Below are 9,808 nucleotides of genomic sequence, written 5' to 3'. Positions count from 1 at the left end.
GCTGGGATTACTGGGACGGAGGGGGGGGGGGGTACTGGGACCGAGCGCCGGGCACTAGGACCGCGCGTCCACCCTGCTCCCCACCCACCTCCCGCCCCCTTCCCCGCCCCCCTCTCCCCATTGGCCCTCCCGCCTCACCCTCTTTTCCTATTGGCCGCCGGCGGTGACGGGCGGCGCTCGAAGGCGGGCCGCGCCTGCGCAGCTGCCCTTGGGCCTGCGGGAAGATGGCGGCGCCGGCGGGCGGCGGTTGCGTGCGGGCCCGCGCCGCCCTCGGGGCCCGCCGGGGCCGGGCCGGGGCCTTCAGGGCCTCGTCCGGGGCCGCCTCCGGGACCGGCACCGGGAGCGGCACCGGCACCGGAGCTGCTGCAGGAGCGGCTGCGGCGGCACCAGGTGGGGGCTGGGGGGGTCCCGGTCACGGGGGGGTGGGGGGGGGAAACCGGGGGGGTGGGGGGGGGCTCCGTTCCCAGTTCCCCATTACCGGGGGGGGCTCCCAGTGTCCCGGGGGGTCCTATACCGGGGGGGGGGCCCGGTTCCCTTGGGGGGGGTCCCGCTCCCTTTGGGGGTCCCGGTTCCTTGAGGGGGTCCCGTATACCGGGAGGGGGTCCCGGTTCCCTTTGGGGGGGGGGTCCCGGTTCCCTTGGGGGGGTTCTCCCGGTTCCCCCCCCCCTTCCTCACCGTTTTCCCCCCTTTTTTTTTTATCCAGGCAGCGGCTGCGCCCCCCCCGGGCCCCCCCGTCCCGGTTCCCGTTCGCAGCAGCAGCAGGAGGAGGAGGAGGAGGAGGAGGAGGAGGAAGAGCGGCGGCGGCAGCGGCTGGCAGGGGCTCGGCGCCTGGCCCTGCGCCTGGGGGGGCTGCTGGGCGCCGGCACCGGCTTGGCCATCGTCTACGTCTTCGGTGAGACCCCCCCCCCCCCCCCAAAAAAAAAAAAAAAACAACAAAAAAACGGTACCGGGACGCCCCCCCCCCCCCCTCACGCCGCCTTCTCCCTCCCCGCAGGCAGCAACGCCGTGGACGAGCACGGGGCCAAGGTGAGGGCACCACCGGGACCCCCCCCCCGGGCCCCTGGGACCCCCCCAGGACCCCTCTGATCCCCCGAGCCCCCCTCCTACCCTCAGTATCCCCACACCCTCCCTGCCCCCTTTTCTTGCTCTTTTACCCCATTCCAGGGACTCCGCCCCGGGGGGGGGGGGGCAGGACTTGGTGCCCTCCCCCTCCTCCCGCCAGCCCTTTTTTTTTTTTTTTTTTTTCCCCAAATCCCCTTTTTTTATGATTATTCGGGGGGTTTTGATGTCCCCAGGGGGGCGGAGTGACAACAGCCCTCACTGGGGACATCAAGGGGCTTTCAGGAAGTCCCCCCCCCCCATAAAAAAAATCCCCACCTAGCTGCAAATTGTCCCCATGACCCCCCCCCTTGAGGTGTCCCCCCCCCCCCTTCCTGCTGTCCCCAACCCCTTTTTTATGGGGTCCCCCCCTTTTATGGGGTCGCCCCCCCATATTATCTCTTGTCCCCCCCTCTTTTTTTTTCCAGGTCCCTGACGAGTTCGATGGAGGTGAGTGACCCCCCCCCAGGCATCCCCGGGGCCATTTGTCCCCTCCCCCCTCCCTTTTGTAAGGTTTTTCACCCCCCGATGGAATTTTGGCGCTTTCCGGGTTTTTCCCATGGAAAAAAATTAATGGGGGGGGGGCATTGCTGGGGGGACACAGGGCCCCCAAATGGCTCTCGCCCCCCCCTTTTTCCCCGCAGACCCCGTGGGCATCCAGCAGCTGCGCCGAACCTACAAATACTTCAAGGACTACCGACAGGTTTGGGGGGGGGGGGGGGGGGATTTTTGCCCAATTTCCTGCAATTTCGCTTTGTCTCGGGGCTGTTTGTCTCTCGCAGGGGTGGGGGGGCACCCCCTGAGTGTCCCCCCCCCGTGAGATTTGTCCCCGTTTTGGGGTCCCCTTTTGAGAGGCTTTGACCTCGTTTTGGGGCGTCGGGTGTTGGTTTTGGGGTCCCCGTTCCCCCCCCCCCAGTAATTGGGGGCTCCCCCTGTTCCCTCCAATAATTGGAGCCCCCCCCCGATAATTTGGCCCCCCTAATAATCTGAGCCCCCCCCGGTTTGAGGGCTGCCCCCTTCCCCCATTTGAGGGTCTCCTCTCCCCAACTTGAGACTTCCCGCCCCCCTAATTCCAGGGGGGGCTCTCCCCAAGTTTGGGGGGGGGGCTCCCCCTTTATTTGAGGGGGGGGTCTCACCCCTAACCCCCCCCCAGATGATCATTGAGCCCACCAGCCCCAAGCTGCTGCCGGACCCCCTGCGCGAGCCCTACTACCAGCCCCCCTACACCCTCGTCATCGAGCTCACCGACGTCCTGCTGCACCCCGAGTGGTCGGTGAGTGCCCCCCCCGGGCCCTGTGTGTCCCCCCCCCTCGCTGTCACCCCCCCAGCTGTCATTTTTATGTCCCCCCCCCCCCCTCAGCTCGTCACCGGCTGGCGCTTCAAGAAGCGCCCGGGCATCGAGAGCCTCCTGCAGCAGCTCGCCCCCCTCTACGAGATCGTCGTCTTCACCTCTGAGACCGGCATGGTCAGCGCCCCCCCCCCCCGGCCACGGGGAGGCCCCCCCCTTGTAAAAAAAAAAAGGTGACGTGACCCCAAAAAAACCTCTTCTTTTGCCCCCACCCAGACCGCCTTCCCCCTCATCGACAGCATCGACCCGCACGGCTTCGTCTCCTACCGGCTCTTCCGCGACGCCACGCGCTACATGGACGGGCACCACGTCAAGGTTTGTGGGGCGGGGGGAGAGGTTTTGGGGACCTCGAGGGGGGGGGGGTTTCTGAGCTCCCTGCCACCCCCTCGCTGTCCCTTGTCCCCCCCCCCCAGGACATCTCGTGCCTCAACAGAGACCCCGCCAAGGTGGTGGTGGTGGATTGCCGCAAGGAGGCCTTCTGCCTGCAGCCCTACAACGGGCTGGCGCTGCGCCGCTGGGACGGCAGCTCCGACGACCGCGCCCTCTACGACCTGGCCGCCTTCCTTAAAAGTGAGCAAAAAGCCCCAAAGCGCCCCAAACCAACCCTTCCCTATCTCCTCTATCTCCTCACCCCCCCCACTTCCCCTTTTTTTTTTTTTTTTTTGTTTTTTTTCCCCCCCCTCCCGTAGCCATCGCGCTGAGCGGGTGGAGGACGTGCGCGCGGTGCTGGAGAACTACGCGCTGGAGGACGACCCCCTGGCCGCCTTCAAGCGGCGCCGCTCGCAGCTCGAGGAGGTCGTTTGGTTTCGGGACGTTCGCCGGGTTTTTTTTTTTTTTGGGGGGGGGGGGGGGGGGCCCCCCGAAAAAAGGGTTTGACGGGGTTTTTTGGGGTCTCGTTGCAGGAGGAGCAGCAGCGGCTGGCGGAGCTGGCGCAGGGCAAGAAGCCGCCGGGGCTCTTCCTGGGCACCCTCGCCCGGCGCCTCTGGCCCCACTCCAAGCAGCAGTGACCCCCCCCACATTGTCGCCGACCCCCCCACATTGTCGCCGACCCCCCCACATCGTCGCCGACCCCCCCACCGCGTCCCCAGCTTTTATTTGTATTTTTTTGGGGGTGGGGGTTGGTTGCACCCCGCAAGGGGGGGGGGGGAAATAAAAGGAGTTGGCGGAGGTGGGGCGCTGCGTGGTGATTTTGGGGGGTGGGGGACACACACACACAGCGGGGGTCCCCTCCCCTTGTTTGGGGTCTTTATGGGGGGGGGGGGGCTATGTTCCTAAAATTTGGGGTCTTTATGGGGGGGTTGCATCCCTAAAATTTGGGGTCTTTGGGGAGGGGTGGCAGAGGGTTGCATCCCCCCGATTTGGGATCTTTATTGGGGGGGCTGTGTCCCTAAAATTTGGGGGGGGGGGGGGGGAAGACTGTTTCCCCAGGATTTGGGGTTTTTGGGGGGTTGGTAGGGAGCTGTGCCCCCCCCCCCCACCCTTTTGGGGGTGGGCTTTGGGTAGGGGGTTGGGCTTTGGGGTCTTTATGGGGTACTCCCCCCCCCTCTTGGGGGTGGGCTTTGGGGTCTTGCCTGGGGGGGGGGGGGTGTGTGGATGGTAGGGGGCTGTTCCCCCCCCCCCCCCCCCCCCCATTTTGGGGGGGGGGGTTGGGGCGGGCTCTCCCCTGGCCCTTCCCTCCCCAAGGAGTTCCTGGGGGCAGGGGGGGGTCGGGCTCAGACCCCGCTGAGCCTCGGGACCACCAGGCTGGGACCCCCCCCCCCCCAGCACCAGGCCATGGCCCCGCTGCTCTTGGCTGCCCTCCTGGCCCTGCTCTGCCCCCCCCCGGTGAGAGGGGCCGGGGGGGGTCTCTTCAGGAGGCTCTTGGTGGATTTATTTTTTTTGGGGGGGGGTCCCGGGGGGGTGTTTTGGGGGTCTTTGCCCTCAAAGCTTGCAGTGGAGGGTCTTTGGGGGGGGGGGGGGGATTTGGAAGAGTTGTGCCGGGGGGGGGAGGGCGTATTTGGGGTGCTGGGGGGGGTGTAATTGGGGACATGGGGGGGCTTTTGGGGTTGGGGGGTGGATTTGGGTGCTGGGGGGGGCTTTTTTGTGCTGCGGGGGGTGTAATTGGCAACATGGGGGGGGCTTTGGGGTCCTGGGGGGCGCGTTGGTGGTGCCGGGGGGGCTTTCAGGGAACTGGGGGGGCTTTTGGGGGTGCTGGGGGGGTGGATTTAGGGACGGGGGTGGGGGGGGGCTTTTTGGGGTGCTGGGAGGGGCAAATCCCAATGGGTGTTTTAGGTTTTCCTGGGGAGGGGGCGGCTCTGGGACGTTTAGTCTGGGGGGGCATTGGGGTCTTACCGGGGGTCCTCGATGCCCCCCCCCCCCCCCCCCATGCAGGTGCAGCCCGGGGGGTGCTGGAGCTGCGGGTGCTGTCGGCGTGGGGGGCCCGGGGGGCCGTGCGGGGGCCCCCCCTCCTGCCGCCTCGTCTTTCGCCTCTGCTTGCGCCCCCCCGGGGGATCGGCTGCAGCCTGGGGGTCGCTCACAGCCCCCCCGGGCCCCCCCCCAGCCCGGGCGCCCCCCGCCTGCTCCGCTTTGCCCTTCGCCTTCCCCTGGCCGGTGAGGACCCCCCGTGCTCCCCCCCCCCCCCCACGGAGCCGAGACCTTGGCTCCCTATAAATACCCCCCCCAAAAAAAATCTGGTCCCTAGGACCCCATAGATTTGACCCCCCCGCCCCATTTTTTGCCCCCCCCCCCCCCCCCCCCGAGCAGGGCACCGTGTCCCTCGTGGTCGAATCCTGGCGGCTGGATGAGGCCAAAGGGCCTGGGGTGAGTGGGGGGGGGGGACGGACACTATTGCTTTTATGTGGGGGGGGGGGGCAACAAGATTTGGGGGTGGGAGGTGGGAGTTTTGGGTGTTGTAAATGGGAATTTGGGATGGGGGGGGAAACAGAGGAGAAAAAAAATTGGGGATTGGGGGGGTCCATAGGGTGCTGGGGGGGGCACAGACCCTATTGATTTTATTTGGGGGGGGACACACAAGGATTTGGGGTGGGAGGTGGAGTTTGGATGTTGCAAATGGGCATTTGGGGGGGGGGGGCAAGCAGAGGAAAAAGTATTGGGTTGTGGGGGGGGGAAATGGGACCCCGTGGGCACATTGTGGGGGGGGGGGGGGGGACTTTTTTTTTTTTTTTTTTTTTGGGGTGCGGGGGGGGCTGACGGCTCTCGCAGCTCCCCAGGGCCGGCTGCTGGGCCGAGCGGTGGCGAGGCAGCGCCTGGCGCCGGGGGGCCGTGGCGGGGGGGCCGGGGGGGGGCTGCGCTTCGGCACCCGCCTGCGCTGCCGCCCCCCAGCCCGCGCCCCCGCTGCCTCCCCCCGTGCCCCCCGGCCGCCCCTGCCCCCGCCGCTGCCCCCCCTTCCCCGCCGCCTGCCGCCGCCCCCCCCCAGCCCAGCACCGCCGTTGCTGGCCCCCCCGCTGCTGCCCCCCCCCGGGAGTGGCCCAGCGCCCCACCCCTCCTCCCCGGCATCCCCCGATGCTGTCCCCAGGCTGGGGGGTGCAGGGGAGACGGCTGGGGCTGTGCCCCCCCCGGTGCCAACAGCACGGTGAGTGACACCTCGGGGACCCCCTTGGGACCGCCCCCCCCGGGTCACCTCTGGGACCCCTTTGGGGACCCCCCCATACCACCTCTGGGACCCCTTTGGGACCCCCTTGTGCCACTTCTGGGACACCCCTCCCCATATCACCTTTGGACCCCCCCCCACCACCTTCGGAACCCCCCCGGGTCACCTCTGGGACCCCCTTGTGCCACCTTCGGGCCCCCCCCCCCCCTCCCTATGTCACCTTTAGGACCCCCCCCCCCCCGTGCTACCTTTCCTGGGTGCCACCTTCCCCGTGCCCCCCCCGGGGATGCTTTCGGTGACCCCCCCACCCCCCACCAGGTCTTTAGGAGCGACCTGGGGGGGCCGCGCTGCGACCCCCCCTCCCTGGGGCGCCCCCCGTCCCCGAGAGCCCCCGAAGCGGAGCCGGTGCCAGAGGCGTCGCCGTCGCCCTGCGCCCTTGGGCCCTGCTTTAACGGGGGGGCCTGCGCCCCCGCGCCCCCCCCCCCGGCCCCGGCTACAGCTGCCGCTGCCCCCCCGGCTTCCACGGCTCCAACTGCGAGCGCCGGGCCGACCGCGGCGCCGACAGCCTCTGCCAGAACGGTGCGGGGGGGGGGGAGGGCCGCTGGGACCCCCTGGGTGCCCCCCCCCCCCCGCTGGGACCCTCCTGCTGGGACCCCCTGGGTGCCCCCCTCCCCCCCCACGCTTGGGACCCTCCTGCTGGGACCCTCCCCAGTGTGACTTTCCCCACTGGGACCACCCCCGGGTGCCCCCCCCCCGACCTGTGATCCCTCCCAGTGTGCCCCCCCCCCCCAAGTCCCTCTTTCTCCCCTCCCATGCCCATCTCTCAGCCCCCAAGCCCCTCTCTTCTGCCCCAGACCCCCTTTCTCCCCCCCCAGACCCCTCAATCCCCCCCCAGGCCCCACTTTCCCCCCCCCAAGGCCCCTCTCTTCCGCCCCAGACCCCCTTTTTCCCCCCCAAGACCCCCTCAATCCCCCCCACTGACCCCCTCTCTGCCCTCCAGACCCCCTCTCCCCCCCCAGACCCCCTCAACCCCCCGACCCCCTCTCTCCCCCCCACAGCCCCCTTCCCACCCCCAGACCCCCTCAACCCCCCCAGACCCCCTCTCTCCCCCCCCCAGGCCCCCTTTCTCCCCCCACAGCCCCCTTTCCACTCCCCCCAATCCCCCTCTCCCCCCCCCCCACCCCCCCTAACCCCCCCCCAAACTCCCCATGCGCCCCTCCATCCCCGACCCCCATCTCTTTCCCTCTTCCCCCCCCGCCCGACCTTCCCCGCACCCGCAGGCGGGCACTGCCTGGACCTGGGGGGCCGCGGCGTGCTCTGCAGGTGCCGCCCGGGCTTCTCGGGCCCCCGCTGCGAGCACAACGTGGACGACTGCAGCCCCAACCCCTGCGCCAACGGCGGCACCTGCGTGGACGGCGCCAACGCCTTCACCTGCTCCTGCACCCTGGGCTACGCCGGCGCCCGCTGCCGCCTGCGCGCCGACGCCTGCGCCTCGGGCCCCTGCCTGCACGGTGCCACCTGCTACACCCACTTCTCCGGCCACGTCTGCGCCTGCCCCCCGGCTTCATGGGCCCCCGCTGCGAGGAAGAGGTTGGGGGACCCCCGGCCGCTCCTCGCCGCCAGCCCCCGGCGCCTTTGGCCGTCGCCTGCGCCCTCCCCGTCGCCCTCCTGGGGCCCGGGCTCGGTTTGGTGCTGGCGGCCCGCGGGTGGAGGCGGCGGGCGGCGGGGGGGGAGAGGTGAGAGTGAGGGGTACGGGGGGGGGATGCGGGGCAGCTGGGGGGCGCGGGGACAAGGGGGAAGCTGGGGGTCCTGGGGGGACAACTGGGGGCAAGTGGGGACGCATGGCTGCCGTGTTTTTTCCCACCAGCAGCCGAACTCTGGAGCCCGGGGGGGGTCCTGGGGTGAGCCCCCCAGGGACAGAGCAGCCTCTGCCACCCCGGGCCTCGGCCACACAGGTGAGGATGAGGACCCTGTGCTCGGAGCGTATCTGCCCCTTCCTCGTCCTCTTCTTCTTCTTCTTTAACCCTCCCGGCACCTTCCAGGTCTGAGGCGGCGGTGATGGACCCCACGAGACACCAGAGAGGGCTTTGGAGAAGGAGGGGAGGGGTTTTTTGCTGGTACCGGGACGTCTGAGTCCCAATACTGTTTCAGCCCCGATATTGTGATGTTTGTGTCCCAATACCGAGAGTTTGTGACCTGATACTGGGACACTCGTGCCCCGATACAAGGCCGTTGTGTCCCAATACTGGGACATTTGCGCCCTGGTATCAGGATGTTTGTGCCCTGATACCAAGACTTTGTGCCCCAATACTGGGATGTTTGTGCCCCAATATCGGGATGTTTTTGTCCTGATACTGAGAGTTTGTTCCCCGATATCATGAAGTTTGTGCCCCGATATCATGATGTTTGTGTTCCAATACTGGGACATTTGTGCCCCGATACTGGGACGTTTGAGCCCCGATACCGTACCATTTGAGCCCCGATACCAGGATGTTTGTGTTCCAATACCGAGAGTTTGTGCCCCGATATTGGGGTGTTTGTGACCCGCAATCAGGACATTTCTGCCCCAATAAAGTCCTTTGAGAGGCTGTTGCTGTGGGGATCGCAGCAGTGTTGGTGCTCTCTTTTTCCCTGGAGGCGCTGCGCGTGCTTGAGGAGGGGGCACTGGGGGGGCACACACAGTGGGGACACGAGCCGTGGGCTGGGGCTGAACGAGTCCCACGTGGGGCTGATGAAAGTTGTGCAAAAAATCCCAATAAGTTTTCCAGACAGGGTGATCCGTGAAGCTACATTCCCTATTTCTGATGCTGATTTCTCATGATTTCTCCCCCATTTCCTCGCTGGCTGAGTACTACAGGTTCACAACCTACTCAAAGACTTTTCTATACCCTATATGAACAATTTTATTTTATTTATTTTATTTGACCAACCGTTTAATTTCTCCCTTTTTTTCTTTCCGTTCTTCTCCCATGCCTAGAGGGCCTGTGATTTTCGGTTTTACTGATTTTGCCCTCTTTTTCTGAGCCGTCCTCCTTACTTCAGGACCGTGGGACCTTCCCCTTACCTGTTTCACATCCTGCTGTGCCACAGTCCTGCCTGCGTGATCCCTTTGGAATACAAAGCCACCTTCTACTGCAAAAACACTGCTTCCTTCCTCACACTTGCCACCCCGCTGATGTCCTTGTCACCCCCTCAATAGCCCCCCCTTGCCCGTTAGATGTCCCAATGAGGGGGGGCAATTTGCACCTCCACCCCCCTGCTGCGCATCAAAAACCCACCAACACCTCCCGGATGACCCTAAATAAGGGAGGTTTGGCGAGAAAAACACCAGCAGGAAAAGGGGGGGGGGGGGGGGGGGAAGAGCAATGCTACCCCCCTGGGAGGGACGCAAAGCCCCACCGGAGCCCTCAAAATTGGGGGAAAACAGCAGGAAAAGGGGACAGATGGAGCATAAAGGGTGCTGAGCTCCTAAGGGTGGGAATGGGATTGTTATAAATGAAGTCTCAACTCAATCTAAATTTTATAATATTGATAAAACAAATATTTCTAAAAGGTAGAAAAGGCAAGTAAACAGCGCTGGGTGTGTGGGGAGTCTATGCTCCACCAACACGCACACACGAACATCAAACATTCTAAATATACAGAACATTGCTTTACATACTAAACCCGAGTATGCCTATACATATGTACAATCAGGAAAGGTAACAAACAATCCTTTAAGTTCCATAACTTACTAAAATTGAGTACGCCTATACATATGTTCAATCAGAAAA

At 65.7% G+C, this 9,808-nt stretch overlaps 2 protein-coding genes across 2 annotated transcripts; both read left to right on the top strand.

Annotated features, from left to right (window-relative positions):
- Positions 1-774: 774 nt before the first annotated feature.
- On the top strand, positions 775-3,497 carry TIMM50 (translocase of inner mitochondrial membrane 50; the record flags this gene model as incomplete). The annotated part of the gene is given in 11 exon segments (XM_032207088.1): positions 775-892; positions 995-1,026; positions 1,527-1,548; positions 1,743-1,801; positions 2,252-2,371; positions 2,459-2,563; positions 2,663-2,761; positions 2,860-3,016; positions 3,136-3,150; positions 3,153-3,241; positions 3,349-3,497. Coding segments are annotated over 11 exon segments (921 nt in total), but the record flags the coding sequence as incomplete, so codon positions are not given.
- A 1,207-nt stretch (positions 3,498-4,704) lies between these two features.
- LOC116501494 (delta-like protein 3) lies at positions 4,705-8,131 on the top strand. The gene is given in 11 exon segments (XM_032207087.1): positions 4,705-5,010; positions 5,012-5,035; positions 5,189-5,245; positions 5,648-5,908; positions 5,961-6,017; positions 6,354-6,524; positions 6,527-6,614; positions 7,316-7,594; positions 7,597-7,771; positions 7,903-7,990; positions 8,078-8,131. Coding segments are annotated over 11 exon segments (1,512 nt in total). The 3' UTR covers positions 8,084-8,131.
- The last annotated feature ends 1,677 nt before the right edge of the window (positions 8,132-9,808 follow it).

The sequence above is a fragment of the Aythya fuligula genome, unplaced genomic scaffold, assembly GCF_009819795.1.
Source record: "Aythya fuligula isolate bAytFul2 unplaced genomic scaffold, bAytFul2.pri scaffold_108_arrow_ctg1, whole genome shotgun sequence".
Lineage (NCBI taxonomy): Eukaryota > Metazoa > Chordata > Aves > Anseriformes > Anatidae > Aythya > Aythya fuligula.
This window is presented reverse-complemented; position numbering and strand designations above follow the sequence as displayed.